The 17,895-nt window shown below is 36.9% G+C and overlaps 1 protein-coding gene across 1 annotated transcript; it reads left to right on the forward strand.

Moving 5' to 3' along the window:
* Positions 1-1,681: 1,681 nt before the first annotated feature.
* Positions 1,682-17,047, forward strand: LOC117403307 (histone deacetylase 2-like). The gene is made up of 14 exons (XM_034005365.3): positions 1,682-1,876; positions 10,442-10,554; positions 10,673-10,790; positions 11,614-11,688; positions 11,800-11,938; positions 12,189-12,330; positions 13,228-13,320; positions 13,410-13,518; positions 14,203-14,343; positions 14,860-14,968; positions 15,371-15,501; positions 15,771-15,926; positions 16,118-16,175; positions 16,640-17,047. Exons 1-14 carry the CDS (start codon positions 1,822-1,824, stop codon positions 16,668-16,670), a joined length of 1,470 nt encoding a protein of 489 aa, XP_033861256.2. The 5' UTR covers positions 1,682-1,821; the 3' UTR covers positions 16,671-17,047.
* The last annotated feature ends 848 nt before the right edge of the window (positions 17,048-17,895 follow it).

Genomic DNA, 17,895 nt, shown 5'->3' on the forward strand with positions numbered 1-17,895 from the left:
AAAGAAGGAACGTGCAGCAAGCTGCAGAGGTTAGAAAGCAGGTTACAATCGCAGAGCGATGTAGGCTGATGAAGAAAGATTTTATTTTTTTTAATCAAACGCAGTTGCGAATGCGTTACATCGGTTGCCGAGTGTCTGATTCCTGGAAAGCTGCAAACCTACTTCCAGCAATTAATTGCAAGGCAACTCACAAAAACTCGAAGAATGAGCTCTAAAAAGTCAATCACAACTGGAAAAAAAGGGTTAGAGTAATTCTCACCACTACTTTACTTACCTGTAGTGACAGGCAAAAGAGACTGAGCGCTCTGCGTAGTGACTATTTATTACCTCGATGAGGCGGGACCGAGGACGTCACTCCGTGGAGGAGCCTATCGGCAGCTTTGATATACGATGCTCAGCGAATACCTGACAAGTAGGCATATCCCCAAAGTATTCCATTTGGCGGTCATCTTCGAATTGAAAGGAACTGGGTAGTTAGCTGTACGTTTGTATTGTTGTGAGGATGTGGGTGCAGGGATTCCTTGGACAGCGACTCTTATGTTTAATTGACTAGTATCCCCGGTGGCAGGGATACAGTGGAGCGTTGTGAAGGTTCTGGGTGTGAAATTATTTTAGACCATAATTCCCGGAGTTTGACCAAAACAGTATGGTGGTCTCAGATTACATGGCAAATCCAACCCCAATACATATATCTGAAAAACCGCTTCTCCAACTATGAATAGCTTTAACAGGTCATTTTAAGAAAAATAAACTGAGGAAAATATAGATATTATGAATGTATTTATGAAATATAGGTGAAAATATTACTGCGTATTACCTTTCAGTTCAGGCGGTGAATAAATGGTGATAGTAATTGTTGAGGTAAGGTGAATGATGGACTGGAGTAACATGACGTTTAGTTCAATTAGTTCCGTTTAAGAATAGTTATTTTTGTTTTGTTTGGGTGCTTAAAAAAAAAAAAAAAAAAAAAAAAAAAAGAAGCAGCTGCGCGAGCGCAACGAGAGCCGTGGTTGTATGTATGATACAACTGTATTTGGTTTTACTATATTTTTGTAAATAAGTTGTAAATATATATATATATATATATATATATATATATCGGAAAGTTTTCTTCTTTATATTAATAGTATAAAGGTCAAGAATGAGTTATTTGGAAGAATTTTGTGTTTTTAAGTGTGTGAGTTAAGTGTACTGTACCCGTAGTTGAAATCCAAAAAACATTTGCAAATTAAGTAATTAAAACCTAATTTAATTTTATAGAATATTATTAATAGTTAAAACATAAAGCAAATGAGAAGCAAGTTTACAGTTCTCTAATATATATATATATATATATATATATATATATATATATATATATATATATATATATATATATATGAGAACAATCTCATTATATGTAACTAAAAAGTAGAATTTTTTAATAACACATCCGCTAACCCTCAGCGGTGGTGTAGCTTTTAACCTGTGTTTTTCTGTACGGTCCAAAGCAACTCCCAGGCAGCCGGTTCTACCATTCACTTAACTAGCGAATGACCGGACATCATTTTGTAATTTGTCAGAATGTATTTAATTAAAAACAAAATAAAAATATAAAACATAAACTTGTCTAACAATAGCTTTAAAAAAAATCGATACATATTTCTACAGCTAGAGTTTAGTTTTGTGATCGTGAGTTGGATCACCCCCCTAATGTCGCAGTTGCGCCGCCCCACGCCCCAGTTTCTTTCTCTTTCTTTTCTCGCGCTGCTTATTTCAGCTGGTGTTTGTATGTGTATCCTGCAATCGGACAACACACAAAAAACGAGCGAATAAACAGTAATGGCATACACGCATCAGGGAGGAAGTAAGAAGAAAGTCTGCTACTACTACGATGGTAAGTAAAATACAATAAAAAATAAAAAAAAACGCAGTTTTTTCCTCCACTTTGAGTGTTAACATTGCTAATTTGGTTTTACTGATGCACGAATGTTAGTGAGGATGATGATGATGAGGAGGAAGATGAAGGACTCTATTAGGAGGGTGTCTTTTGTAAAACGAACTGCATTGTGATATATACCTGCTTTTACACAAGTAATAAATAAAACAATTCTGACCAACGGTTTGTTGGAAACTAAGTTCATGATTTAACTTTAACCTGCGTGCAGTTGTCTGTGTGTTAGTAGTCGTACTTATGCAGAACATTACCAATGGCATTTGCACTGCAGTTCTTAGAATGTTGTATTTGTTTTAAGAATCGCTCTAGGCTGTTGAATCGAAACAATTAATGCATATGTGAATCTTTTGAAGGGTTGTTTCAAGGCGTTTTGCAATAGAATATTGAAAAGTTGCACTGTGTGTTCTTAAAACATTCATTGCCGCCAAGGCCTTTAGTGGAGAAATCCAAATTGTATGAATTACTTAATTGCGCATGCTCGTCTCCATCAAAAACGTGGGGTGCGTTCAAGATACTCATTCGCCGGCTGGATTGTAGCCAAAGTCTGTGCAGACGGAGCGTGGACAGTTTGGGTACTGGAACTGCAGAAGAGCAGACTGAGGGTGAAATGGGATGCTGTTAGAATTGCATATCAGCCAGTTATACCACTTGTACCTAGTAAGATACAGATACATGGAAAGCTTGTTTCATTCACTGAATCATCTTTAATTAGACACATACATACGGTGATACAGTGTTCAACAATAGCCATATATATATATATTCTACTAAATTTAACAGAAATGGTTTGCTTCATCATTTTCTGATGTACTAATTTTCCTTATGCATAAGTCTATGCTGGCAGAGCAAACAAGGGCAGAGGAAAGCATCCACATACAAGTTATTATGAAACTATTAATTTAAACATATATGTATTTGTATTATTGGTGCCATTGGAAGATTTTTTATTTGTAATAAGTTAATACAAAATACCTTTTGGTCATTTGCAATGATACTTTTAGGAATTGTAATATCAATGGCATTGTATAGGCAGTGATTGTAGGGGTGTACTTTAGGGTTTCTGTCTCTAGTATGTCATTCACGACTAGAAGGTGATTTTTATGTTATTTACACCTCCTGACTAGGTGGCAGTAGCAGGTTGAGTGATGACCGTATGTGGTTACCGGTGCCCTTCTGTCAGTCAGCGCTCCTCTGTTGTTTTGAAGCCGCAGCTGTTCTAGCGCAGCAGCTTTTAGAAGCTGCATGATCTGTGCAGCCGCTACAGTGTCTGCGTGACCTCTCAATCCAGCAGAGGTCAAGCAGACAGCGAACTTGAACGGTTTCTACACAGAATGACAAGAGTCTGTGCTGTGAATGCACCCACTGAGACTTTTCAGGCAGCATCTGTACTGCAATTTGCACATTTGTTTTCTATAGACCAGGGGTTTTCAACTGGTCAGTGTTATCAGATCTGAGGTTTCTGCTCAGGGCAATCTGGAGGTAAATTTTAGAGGATTTTCTGGAGGTTTTTTCCCTGACTTCCATAATGTGCAAGTCCTTCCTTTACTAAGATGACCGATGCGCTGTAAAATCATGTCTGCAGGCAGCTGCAATCCCTGGTTGCTACAGATTTACTTTGACTACCACAACATAGGATCACTTCATGTGCAGCGTGTCACAGATGGTTTTGGCACGTCCCTTTTGTGCTATGTCATTAGATCCTTATACATGTTAGACCTTGGTTGGAAGGGTGTGCGGTTCTTTGATGGACCCAGATTCAGTTAAAATGTTTTTGCCCACTGACGATGGGAATGAGAATGTAAAGATGGGAGCCCAGCTAACAAGATTAAAGTTTTTGCAGGTATCCAGCTTTTAAAGACTGTCACTGCAGAAACTGACTCACTGAGAGCAGAAACTGACCCAAGACTGTCGCAGCTACTGGAAGCAGGCTGATCTTTGGGAAACAAATTGAACATTTGTGAAAATGCAGCAAATATTTGACTAATGTGTTTTAGAAAATATTTTTAGCAGTTGTACAAAGGCCTGTCATGGTGTTTGCAGAACCAGTCCGAGCTGAGCCTGGCACAGAGTTTGAATCCTGTTGGGAATGTTCCGAGTTATTAGACATGAATTGGCTAATTAAAACTAACCTTTATTGATTGAAATAATATGATCTACTCTTTGTCAATAATTATAGTAATACTGTATATACTTTCAAATAGATCTGTAAAACCAGTATAAAATATTATTAGCAGTCTATGAAAGCACCTGCTGGAAGGAGTCAAACTTGGCAGGCTCTTACCATAAGGCCTTGTTAGCATATTCCAGTTTTATGAAAAAAAGTGGCCAGTTTCTTTTGTTACTTTACTTTCATTACTTTCGGATAACAGAAGGTAGGAGTATTAGAAAAGGCTTCTCATATTAATCAACACCAAAAATTGGCTGAAGGCTAGAATGTCAACACCTGCTTCAACTGGATTTTGTATGAACAGAGAAAGGGGTCAGACTTAATTCAGTAAAATAATATTACCATTTCTAGGAGCAACTGTTACACTGAAGTAGCTGAATTAGAAATGCATGTTATAAAATCATTTAAATTTAAACTGTTATACAAATAACATTATTATTGTTGAAAGAACATATTGTAGTTAAAAACGAAAGAAGTTCAGTACTTACTGACACTGTCAGAATATTGTAAAACCAGCATAAATAAAATTGCAGCAAATTCTGAACAGGTTACAATGATTTGAACTAAGAAAACCGAACAAGTGTTAATGTTAGAAAAAAAGCTTGTCAGTGTGCCTTTGTTATTAGTGCACATACACTCGAGGAAGCCTGTAACCTTGAAAGAAGCAGGTATCTGGGGAAACTAAACACGGAGGCTAGGTAGTGCAAATTAGCAAAAACAAAAGGACAACCCTTTTTAGACAGAACGATATTTGAAACTAAAAAAAAACTATTTGATTTTATTTGATTGTGTTGTTACTAAGCATAGAGGTTTTAAAGAAATATTCTGATCTAATAATAGTGACAAAACTCTCTGAAGAGAAATAATATGTTTGAAGTATTTTGGTCTAATAAGAAACATAATATTTAAACTAACAAGTGTTTTTGCTTGTTTAAGGCTCTACTGTAATACAAATAGACTGAAAGCAGGAGTGAGCATTTAATTTAATCAATTTAAGAATTAGTTCAGTTTCTCCAACTAAACAAAAAATCTTTTAGACATTACAATATCCATTAAATTAAAGAATATAAATGTTTAGTTTATATAAATGTTTTACTGCAATAAAAAAACAGGAACTGTAATATTAGACAAATAAAGTGTAAACTGTATTCAGTAATTTTAGTGCACAAAAAACCTGCAAAAAAAAGTCTTGCCCTTATCTGCTTGCAAGAGGAGCTGTGCTAGCTATGGAAGGTTCTTTTTGTCAGTCAAAGTGAGATTTACTTGTAGTCCGCAGTTTTGAATCCAAGGTCTTTCTACGATAAGAGAACTTGGCAGTCATAGCGAGCATTCCACGAATTATGGGAGTTGGGTCCAGTATCAATTCTTATCAAATAAGTAGCGACTTTCTTTGGGAGAAAACTGACTTCATGGAGTGAATTTGGAGATAAGCGGTTTCAGAGAAGATGATGTTTGAATTTTGATGATATTATGTTTTTATGGTAATTTTATGTCATTAATCAATGTGGTTGCCAAACCACAGCACCAGTCGGCTTCATAGTAACAACAGTTAATCATGGACTATCCCTCAACATGTATAGCAATTTTCAAAACTCTGTAGTAAGCGGTTTCCGATACATAGGCGTTTTAACAAATTCCGCAAAATCCAATATGGCTGCTGAACCATATGACTTGCGCAAATCTGCTGAATATCACCGACTATCATCCATAGGCATCTACCAGTGTACCGAATTTCGTGAGTTTTTGAGCATGTTTTGGCAGAAAAAAATAATAATCCTAACAAAAACAATAGGCTTCCCCAGCCTACGGCTTGGAAGCCTAATTACAGTAATCCGTCGTGTATCCGCCCGTCACTCATCCGCCCTACCCGTTTACCCGCCATGATCAATCGCTTCAGCAACGTTAGTTTATTACTGAACAGAGAAGATTAGTTCAGAGATTGTAGATCCCACCAAAGTTTTTGTACACTGTGTTGTATGTGCTCCGTGTGCAACCATTGCTGGAAGTGTCACGTGAGCTGTTGAGTGTGTTGACTTGATTTGTAAATAAATCCTGTTCTCCTGCGGGGGGCTATCAACTTCAACCTCCGTCTCGCTCTCCTGCCTGTCACTCGGCAGCGAATGCACGCACCCACACTGCAGACGGCTGCTCTGTCACAAGCATTAATACCCTGCATCTTTCTAAACAAGGGATTTAGGGGAGTTCTCTTATAAAAGCTGAATCTCAAAATAATAATTGTGTGAATATAATGTACCGCCGTCCCTTTTCTTTGCAGCGCCAGTAATAAAGTTGCTGACAAGGTGAGTGTCTTTTATTTATTAACCACAAACAGCTGTAGCTGGCTTCCAGTCTCACTCTGTAGGCAGGTACTGTTTAAACTGTCACACACTTTTTTAACGCCTCCTCCTCCACCATTCACACACGGAGCCATGCAATCTAACTAACCCCATTCACTCCCGGCTGCGCATACACACTCGCATGCATACCACTTTAACAATACACACAACGCATACAACACATAACAACCACAGCAGCGGGTCTTCTGAGCCCCAAGTCGCTACAATAATAATTGTCACAGCTGTGTATAATGGTATTTAAAACAGGATTCATTTATCCGCCTTTTTACATATCCGCCCTTACTCTGGTCCCACGGCATATGTGACGGATTACTGTATAAAAAATAAAGAAAATGCAATAATAAAATTATACCTTACACAAATGCAATGTGTGTTGTGAGAGGGTAATTCAATAAAAAAAACACAAATACATTTTTAAAGCCAAGTCGTTTATCACAATTTCAATATGTATAGCAAATGAAAAATAAAATTAATCCAGTAACTCCAACAAATCGTTTTTGGGATGTCGGGAAAGGATGATTTTTTTGTTTGTTTGTTTTGTTTAGAGCTATACAGTATAAATCAAAAAACCACCCCCCAAAAACCCCTAATAATTACTGTGGAATCCTAGAGAGAAATTGGGAGAGGTGAAAAAAACATATAACCTCATAAATAAGTCAATAAATACTAATCAAAATATAAAAAAAACAAAATGTGGAACAGGGAAAAAAAATTCTGATCTGAAATATACAATGAAATAATAAAATCTGTCAATTTTAAAAGCTTTTTTGGCGAGTCACGGTAGAATTATATAAGAAAAAAAATTAAATGGATAATAAAATTATATCCTATACAATTGTGTTGTGAGGGAAGAGGAGAATTCAGTAATAAACAAAACAAAACACAAGAAATGTCAAAGCCAAGTCGCTTTCACAATTCCAATATATTTTTACATATTAAAGTTTTTTTTTATTTATTTATTTATTTATTTTTAAATGGAGCAAAAGAAAAATAAATTCAAACCAATCAAATTGTTTTTTAGGATATGGGGACACAAGTCTGAGATACAAGGTTTCACACGCAGTAACTATATACAAAAAACATGTGGGTCCTAATGTTTTTTTTTTTGCTTTCACCACTTTTATCACTGAGTTTACGGCACTGGACGTTGTAACTACAGTACCTCCCACACACTCGATACATTACAATGGTGTGGTGTGATCAGAGTCAGGAGCAGGAAGCATCTTCCTCTACCGCCAACATTAACAAAACAAGATGAAGAACAAATAGTCAGATGTTACTTCAAAGATGATTTCATGAAGCACAGCTCGATTAAAACAGTTACTAATCACAAAGGTAAACAGTTTTTTTTTTTTTTTATCAATCCTCATTGAAAAGAAAAAGTTACACACAGGTTGTTTCAAATTTATTCAGGGTGTTTCACAGTACAAGCCAAGCCACTAGCGTTCAAATAGGCTGTAAATTACATTTAACATCTGCATCACATCAATATATATTTTATCCATGTAATATAATGAAATTAAAACCACTGACCTAATATGTTATGTATTAACTCCTGGATGAGCGACCCCGAGAAAAATGGCAATCCAGCTTGTTTTTTCTTTTTTTTTTAAAACCATGTTTTTAATCATGACGTACCAGGTACGTCCGTAGCACAGAAGAGGTTAAAAGAAAAAGTGAATCACATTTTTTTGTGAAGTAAAAAAAAAAAAAATAGTATAAGAAAAAAACGCTATAGTTTTAATAGTGTAAATGTTTGATTTGAATCAAATAAAAATTGAGAACCCTGTCCCGACCTTACAAAAGACTCCAGTACTGATTGGTGTCAAAAGTGTCTTGTCTTTCATAATAAATCAAAAACAATAGTTATAACAATTTGTGAATTTAACGATTCAGACTTAAATACTATTTTTTTTTTGTGAACCCGGCGTGACAAACCTACCGGCATAACAATGCTGGACACCAGTGTGGAATATGTTGGAAAACAGATAACCACATCAAGCCAGTATTACAAAGATGCAATTAAAAAAAAAAAAAAAAAAAAAAAGGTTGGTGATTGTCGTAAAATACTGGATAAGGTATTACTGAAAAGCACAGACATTTAACACAAACTGTGGTATGGATGTATCATATTCTGACATTCACATGAATGGAGAGTAGTTCATTAAAATGTTATTTTGGATATAAATACCGGTAAATTCTATTTAACCCTTTGCGGTCCATTGTCGGACCTGGTCCGACATTGCAATTATTCCTATCCGGTCCATTGTCGGACCCTGTCCGGCATAATAAAAAAAAATGTAAAAAATGGGTTTCTAGTCGTTTTTTCTCCGGAAAAAGCCAAGAAAACCATTCAATGGCCGAGTGGGAGCGACAGGAGCCGAGACAAGCCGAAAAAACAAAACAAAATTTAAAAAAGGCGTATCTCATGAATAGTCATGCCTGCCCCTGGCATCCCATATGGGCGGTCATAAGGAAACGAGCTGTCTGATACTGCATCAGCGCACAGAGACTATCACAGACATTTGCAGAGCTTTTTTGAGATGTTATAGTAATAAAATAATGGCTTGGATTGCATTATTGAGGAGTTTGGTGATAAAACGAGTGATCAGGAGATGATTGATCTGTATGTACGACTATTATTATTTATTTCTTAGCATATGTGAAAGCGGTAGCGAACAAAAGGGTGAGGTGGGACTGGAGATGCCTAGTGAGTGCTTTGTTGATATGCAGGGCCTTTTAAACCCGTTTGACTGTGAAAAAAGAAATACTTTTAAACAGCGCGTCTAAAATTAACTGCACGTGTGAAAATAAATTGGACCTGACGCGCACTTAATAAATGGACTGCAAAGGGTTAATAAGAGCTCAACAATACACATTTTATAAAATATTTTAAATAAACTTAGTAAATTAGGATTTTTTGTTGTGTAATTATTGACACCGTATATAATGTGCAGAACCTGCATTTTGGTGATCTGTAGCCCCAGTATGCAAGAAAAAACCATACCAATAGCATATTTTAAAAGCATATTCCATTTTCAGTGAAATAACACCTTGAAAACATTTAACAAAGGACTATCTTAGCTTTAAGGTGCATGTCACAAATGCCAGTTTTTTTTTCATGACTTTCTGTCAAGATTTTTAAATACTTAAAGTAAATAATGCACTTATGTTTTTTGTGTGTGTAACGTACCAAATATTAAACATTAACCTCAATAAAATACCCTTTTGTAATAGTTAAACTTGAACAAATGTTACAGCGCCTATTGGTACCAAGTATTGGAGTCTGACCCAGATTTATTTTTAAAGTTTGGCGCAGTGTCTCAACTCTCTCTTCCTCCTCCTCGGATCACCCTCTCCCATTCGTCTTTTGCCATTAGCTGATATCCCAGCATGCCTTTCTTTTTAAAGGACTACAGTCTCTATACATGACATAACCCACCCAATATCTCATAACAAGCAATGTGCTTTTTATATTTATTTAGTTGTTATAATTGGTGCAATACCCTAAAACAATCGTAATATTTTTAAATAAAAGTAGACGGTGAATCATGCCAGTCGTCGGCTTATTTTGAAAACCCTGATAAACAGTAGTGCTGTTGGTCGCACGGTATGCTTTGTTTTTATTCACACACCCCAGTGTCTAGTTTTTATAAATCCTTTTAGCAAAGCATTTTCCAGTACTAGTACGCTAGGGGCTTAGTGATGCAGAAAGCTGGGCTAATATACCTGTCCTGATGAGTACGGCTGAAGTTTGGTTGTCTCTGCACAAATGTCTTTAAAAGGCCATTGAGTTGTTTGGTCTTATTAAAAAAAGACAAATCATTTGTAAAGTTAGATGATAGGTCTAGCCTGTTGAAATTGCAGTTCAGTTGGGTGTGTAAATAGAAGAGTTGCCTCATATGTACTGTTGTGAAACACTGCTTCATGGAGGATTCTCCCCAGCAGCTACTGTATTAACCTGCAATGCTTTATTTTTAGGTGACGTTGGAAACTACTACTATGGACAGGGTCACCCTATGAAACCTCACAGAATACGCATGACTCACAACCTTCTGTTAAACTATGGCCTTTACAGAAAAATGGAGATATACGTATGTTTTATTTTTGCAATATAATTTAATGCATACTGTTTGTTTGAACATTTATTCATTTTATTGGATTTTTTTTTAAAAATGTAATTTAAACAGTCGTTGCATTTGCTTTTTCCAGAGACCTCACAAAGCTACGGTGGAGGAAATGACAAAGTACCACAGTGATGATTACGTCAAATTCCTCCGATCCATAAGATCAGAAAATATGTCTGAATACAGCAAACAAATGCAAAGATGTAAGCATGTATTGCAATCTATGATGTTATATTGGTAACAAATAAATGCTGTTCATGTGCGCAAGCATTTATGGCTACGGCAGTGTCTGCACTGTATAGCAGAACCATATCCTATTCTATAAGATACAATACCGTCTTAATTGATGGACCTCTGGTGTGTGCTATTTACACACATTAGTGCCAGCTGAACTGTATAGATCAGGGGTGCCCAGTCCTGGTCCTGGAGGGCCAATGCCCTCCTGGTTTCTGTTCAAACTGTACACTAAATTGATTAATTGGACCAATTAAGCTTCTAATAAGGGCTTGATTGGTCCAATTAAGTAATTTAGGGCACAGTTGCAACAAAAGCCAGGAGGGCATCGGCCCTCCAGGACCAGGATTTGGCACCCCTGGTATAGATAGACACTGGTCAGTGCTCATTGTGTTATTGGTCTAAAACAACCCTTAGCTGGACAGAATGAATTCAGTTGCAGAAAATATGGTGCATTTGGGGAATTGTTTCACTTTTTACATGCTATCATTTCACGTCAAACAGCCTGCCCAGTTTAACCAAGTAAAAAAAAAAAAAAAAAAAGCAAGAGATTACTAGCATTATACTACCATTAACTCTATAAACACTCAGCGTCAGGAATTAGAACGTTGGTAACACTGCAGTCGCATCGCTACTCTGAGTCAGACGTTGTTTTTGTAAATTCATCACAAATATCAACCTTCATAACTCGCTGTGTACGTTTCCATCGTTGTCAATGTTCAAGTTGTGTCTATTTGGAGTGCAGTTGTTTCTACAGCACCCTAAACCGTTCTATAATGTGTCCTTCCATAGTTAACGTTGGTGAAGACTGTCCTGTGTTTGACGGATTGTTTGAGTTTTGCCAGTTGTCCACAGGTGGCTCTGCTGGTAAGTGTTGAAACAATTCATCCATTTGTTTATTCGTGCTTGTATGATACAAGTGACAACATGAAAGTATAGAGTGTATAATAATAATAATAATGTCTTGTAACTCTTAAGCCGGAGCAGTGAAATTGAACAGGCAGCAGACTGATATTGCCGTCAACTGGGCTGGAGGACTTCACCATGCTAAGAAGTCTGAGGCTTCAGGTTTTTGCTATGTGAACGATATTGTCCTTGCCATCCTCGAGCTACTCAAGTAAGTGCTTTCAAAGGACCAATTTGAAGTTGTGACATTAACATGGATGTTTTAACCTTTCAAAAAACCCGCAAGTCTTTTGTCTCAAAGTAACGTGATTAACATTTTTTGGACTAATTTATAATAATAAATGTGTAGTTTTCTGCCTTTTTTAAACTGAACTGTACATCTGTAACTTAAGCCAGTGTGTTTATTATGTTGGTCTAGTGGTATGCAACTTGTGTTTATCTTTTTATATTTAATCTTTCAGATATCATCAGAGAGTGTTGTACATTGATATCGACATTCATCACGGGGATGGTGTTGAAGAAGCGTTCTATACGACAGACCGTGTCATGACAGTTTCATTCCATAAATATGGCGAATACTTCCCCGGCACTGGTGACCTGCGGGTAAGTCAGATTTATTGTTGAATTGTCGGTAAGCAAAATAATCAGTCACACTTTATTTGTCAGCCCAGGTTGGCACTTGTTCAGAAGGAGATACATTGGTGTATGTGTTCTACCAGTGTCCCAACTTGTCCTTTTCTTGCTCGAGCCAAGATCTAAGAATTCAGACTTTCTTGTAAGTTGGGTAGTCCACTTAAAATAATGTGTTCCTGTTTTGTTATTATGGATACTTGTTTCAGAAGACAGTTGGTCACTGAATTAAGCATTCCTGTGCGGGGAAGCTGATAGTTTTGTAAATCCAACAGCACTGCTTTTTCAGTTGCTCATATCACATACACCATTTGAGAAGTTATGGAAGCGATTGTTATGGAATCGCTTCTGATAAAACCTGAATGGTTCCCTTTACATTGGCCTGTGAACTTATATGCCTAACGTCTTGTGGTCCTTGACTTTGTGGTTTCTGAATGAAGACCCAGTGCCTTTAGATACTGGCTTCATACGTGAGTAAGTTTTAATCTACGGCCACATTAGAGATACACACCATGTGCTGTCTTTTACACTGGTGGAAAGCAGCTGCATTCTATTATTCTGTCAATAAACCTCCATTACAGATGCTGTCCAGCAGAAACAAACTGTCTTGCTTCCATGTTAACTTCTTACCATAGCAATGCTCCAGATCACATGCATTTTCACCCATCCTTTTTACTTCGTTTACAGAATATTCAACCAGAGATGTCATTCCCCTTATGCCCTCTTTTTTTAATCCCTTGTGTTAAGGGGAATAAAACTCACAGTATGCACTTGTAAATACAGTAGGAGTTTAATTCACATCGCAATAAACGATTAGCTTGTTGCAACTTTTATAAAAAAAAAAAAAGTCTTTCATTTTTTACTTCACAGGATATTGGTGCAGGGAAGGGCAAATACTATGCTGTCAACTATCCACTGAGGGACGGCATAGACGACGAATCATACGAACGGATTTTTAAGCCTGTAAGTATCAAGTTAATTTTCGGAGCATGTATTTGCTTTTTGCAATATATCTTTCTACACCTTTTCTTTTTGTTTCCTTCTCTGTGTAGGTATTGTCAAAAGTTATGGAAATGTTCCAGCCCAGTGCTCTGGTGCTGCAGTGTGGAGCAGATTCACTGTCTGGAGATAGGCTTGGATGCTTCAATCTCACAATTAAAGGTAAGCCATTGTGTGTGCACGCCCGTGCATGCAGAGTCCAACACAAAAGAGAGATTTAAGAAATAAATACATAAGCAGCAGACAACGTTCGTATTCTACACGAACAGGACCAAAGGTTGTGGTTATAGGACCATTTATTCATAATTTCACAGTAAATTAATAGCAATCTTCCTGAGCGTGTGGAAGGATTGGAATAGCAAAGTCAGTTTCACATGACAATAATCCTGCTTGTCACCAAGGATTTGACATAAATCTGTGTTCATTTCTATTCACCAAAACGGTAATGTTAGTACCCTTCCCAGCAGAGTATCTGCTGCCTCTGCAATCAGAGCACTGTCAAAGACCAGGCAAGTGTGCTCTTTACAGCAAAACCTGGCCAATGGGAGGTGTCAATTGACCAGAAGTCAGAGTGACTGTAGACGTTAGGGCTAGCCCTTAAGAACTGACAGTAAGAATCAGAATGCAAGCCCTGGTGTGGACACACAGTCCCCCTGGTGGAAGCATTGGAGCAGTGCTGGGTTAGATCAATAAATAGTGCCTGTTATTATGAAATAGTTAAGTTTATTGTCAAACTTTATTTTTTTTTATTATCACAACAGTGTGTTGTTGTGTATAATGTTGCAAATGATTGTGTATAAATGATTGTGTATAATGTTGCAATGATTTTGCTTGATGCATTTCCAGGTCATGCTAAATGTGTCGAGTATATGAAGACTTTCAACCTGCCCCTGCTGATGTTGGGAGGAGGGGGCTACACAATTCGAAATGTTGCTCGGTGTTGGACATACGAGACCGCTGTGGCACTAGATTCAGAAATTCCTAATGGTATGTTGGCTTGGGGAGCATTATGAGTTTTGTACATTTTCCGTGGGCATGCTGTTGTGTTCGTCCAGTCAATTGGTCCTTATCCGCACCTGAGCTGTGTTTTTAATGTGCACTTTTTCGGTGTTCCCCCATTAGGTCACAATATCAAGGTGTACACTAAGGGCCTCCTTGTCATACAATTTCTCGGGTGCTGTGGTGTCTGTTTTAACGAATCACTGCATCCCACAACCTTCCTCTTTAGCCAATCCTCTGTTTTTTCTAATATGTTACACACTATTCTTATCTATGGAAGAGAGAAGGAGAGGGGGTTGTGCATGTATTACAGCGATAAAGTTCAAATTGAGATAGCCCCAAATTAATTATGTCTACTACTTAAATATCTATTGTATGCAAAGCTCTTTCAGTTGTAAAAATAACTGTTTATTGTGGGTATGAGTCTTCATGTACCACCAATTGGAAAAGACATTAACTTCAGCTGGTGACAATTCAAATCTGACTGCATTTCCTACTTTTTAGAGCTTCCCTACAATGATTATTTTGAATACTTCGGGCCAGATTTTAAATTGCACATCAGTCCTTCCAACATGACAAACCAGAACACCCAAGAGTATTTGGACAAGATCAAGTAAGGATTATTAAGGTTATCCTTAATTGCAGTGATTTATTTCCTAATGTCTAGTTTAATTAGAGGAGGGGGTGGGGGTTGGAGGGGGTGGGGGTTGGTCGGTACTATTTTAAACAGTTTAAAGTTTACTTGAGTGTTATTTTTTTTATAGATTTTGTTTAGTCACCTTTTAGAGCAAGGTACTCAATATAATCTGGGGATATAAGAAATGTCACTCTCTTTTTACACATGTACAGAGGTATGTTAGCGCTGATCTGTTGGTAGTGAATGTCTGTTGGTAGTGAATGTTGGTAGTGAATGTTGGTAGTGAATGTTGGTAGTGAATGATCATGTCGTACATATCTGAATGTGATGGAACTAGCAAGTGAAGGTGTTGCTGTGCTTGCACTTTCCTCTCTGCAGGCAGCGCTTGTTTGAGAACCTGCGTATGCTGCCCCATGCCCCAGGAGTTCAGATGCAGGCTATTCCAGAGGACGCCATTGCAGATGATAGTGGAGAAGAGGATGAGGAAGACCCAGACAAACGCATTTCAAGTAATTTCTAGCATCCAGTGCTAGTAATGTTGGCTAGGTTACTTAAATACTTGCATCATGAGTTTTTAAACCCACTTCATAAGGCTTAATTAAGATTCTTTGTTTCATATATGTGCACGTGACAATTGCAAACCAATGCTCAGTAATTCAATGTGAAATTTTCCCGTTAAGTTTGACCATTGATGCTGCAGCCCATCTATTGGTTTATGTTCACCAAAGATGAATGTATTGCAACTTAACATTACTGTAACCCTTTTGTCTGTTTTTAGTCCGAGCATCTGATAAAAGAATAGCCTGTGATGAAGAGTTTTCTGACTCTGAAGATGAAGGAGAAGGTGGAAGGAGAAATGTTGCAAATCACAAGAAAAGTGCAAAAAGGGCTCGAGTAGACGAAGACAAGAAGGAAACGGAGGACAAGAAAGCCGGTTTGTATTCCGTTTGCGACTAGATTTAGTGCACAGCAAATGCATTCAGATTGTGGAATGAAAAGTTTTGAAAGTGGAGTCGAAATACTGCACACTTTTTTTTTTTTTTTTATGAATTCGGTTTTCTACAGACCGTAGCACTGTCTGCAAACAAGTTCATTTGACTCCTGTCTGTTTTGTGTTTAATACAGAAGTGAATGAGGAAGATAAATCTAAAGATAGTGGCTCAGAAAAGACAGATGACAAAAGGTAGGTGTTTCATACATTCACTTCTGTATAAATATAGGTTTGCTGTTTGTTTCTGAAAGAACGTAATTGAATGCCAGCTGTGAAAAATGTTTGTGTAATCGGGTTGGTGGTGATGGTGGTTTATTCTAAAATATTATGTCAGACAGAGCATGTTTTTTAAACGTTTTCTTTAAGATTTATGTGTTTTTAATAATGACTTGCGGTCTTTGAACAAGTATGGATAGAATATAGTTTTTAATGCTTGGATAAAGATCAAAGCCATTAACTGGAAGGATCTTTCCTAAATAGAAACTTAAATTAGTTACCCAAATATATTGTAGTCTTGATGTTTAAAAATGCCTCTGCCTTTCACTGATACCTGAAACCTTGCATGAGAGATTGACTTCCTCTAAACAATACAGCACATTTGTTTGTTTGGCTTATATACTCTGTATATGACCAATTTTCATTCTCTTCACCAACAGCGTTAAGACAGAGCAACCCAGTAATGCTTGAGACTGTGAACTGCTATTGCAAGTAAGCCATGGGAAAAATGAAGAACTGAAGACTTGTTTGCAAAAGAATGGACCTTTTTTTAAAAAAATAAAACTTTAATATTTATTTTGCAGTGTTTTTTTTGTTTTGTTTTTCAGATGTGTTTAGAAAGCAGAGGAGAAAAAAGGTTCTCTTATAAAGAAGGCTAAGATTTTGTATTGTAATTGCATTAAAACCTCTGCAATTGTAAGGGTAAATTGTTTTACAAGTGTGCATTTTTTCTTACCTTTTTATACCTGTTTGTATTTAAATGTTACCAGACCAGATGATAACGTATGCATACTAAATCTGTTAGTTTGCTTATGCATTTCAATAAAACTTTTTACAGTACAAACAAATCGACTTGCTTGAATCATTGAGATCAGCTGTGTGAAGCTTTTGTAACACAGCTAAGTGGGGTAGCTTTGCATGCTTAAACATGATACAATTGACAAACTAAAAATACACATTTCTTTCATGTCATTTTCAGTGACAAAGGTTTAAAGTAGATTTCTTTTCAATGCTGCAATGTCTTATAAAATATGGAAACAAACCTACTAGTCAATGTTTGTCATTGAATTATTACCATTTTTTCTAAATGTAATATTAGTGTTTTAATAGTTATTTTGGCAATTTTTTTTGCAAAACTCCAAAAATGCTAATTCAAAAGTATTCATACCCTGACAAGGAAAATGAAATTAACCCTTAGTGGTCCATTTATTCAGTGCGTGTCAGGCGCGTCACGTCCAATTTATTTTCACACGCGCAGTTTATTTTAGACGTGCTGTTTAAAAGTATTTTTTTCACAATAAAACAGGTTTAAAAGGCACTGCATATCAACAGGACACTCAGTACTGCATCTCCAGCCCCACCCCACCCCTTGTTCGCTATATTTTTAAAATGCCTCTTAATAATAGTACATAACGATAAATCATCTCTTGATCACTTGTTTTATCACCAAACTCCTCAATAATGTGATCCAAGTCGTTATTACTATAACATCTAAAAAAAGCTCTGCAAATGTCTGATATTCCTTGAGTGCTGGATGTGGAAGCAGCTATCTTGTTTGTTTATGTCCGTGTTTTCTATGTGGTGTCGGGTCTATCAGTATTCATTAGATACGCCCTTTTTTTCCGGCTTCTCTCGGCTCCTATCGGTCTCACTCGGCCATTGAATGGTTTTCTCTGCTTTTTCCGGAGAAAAAACA

The sequence above is a fragment of the Acipenser ruthenus genome, chromosome 5 (genome assembly GCF_902713425.1).
Source record: "Acipenser ruthenus chromosome 5, fAciRut3.2 maternal haplotype, whole genome shotgun sequence".
Taxonomy (NCBI): Eukaryota; Metazoa; Chordata; class Actinopteri; order Acipenseriformes; family Acipenseridae; genus Acipenser; species Acipenser ruthenus.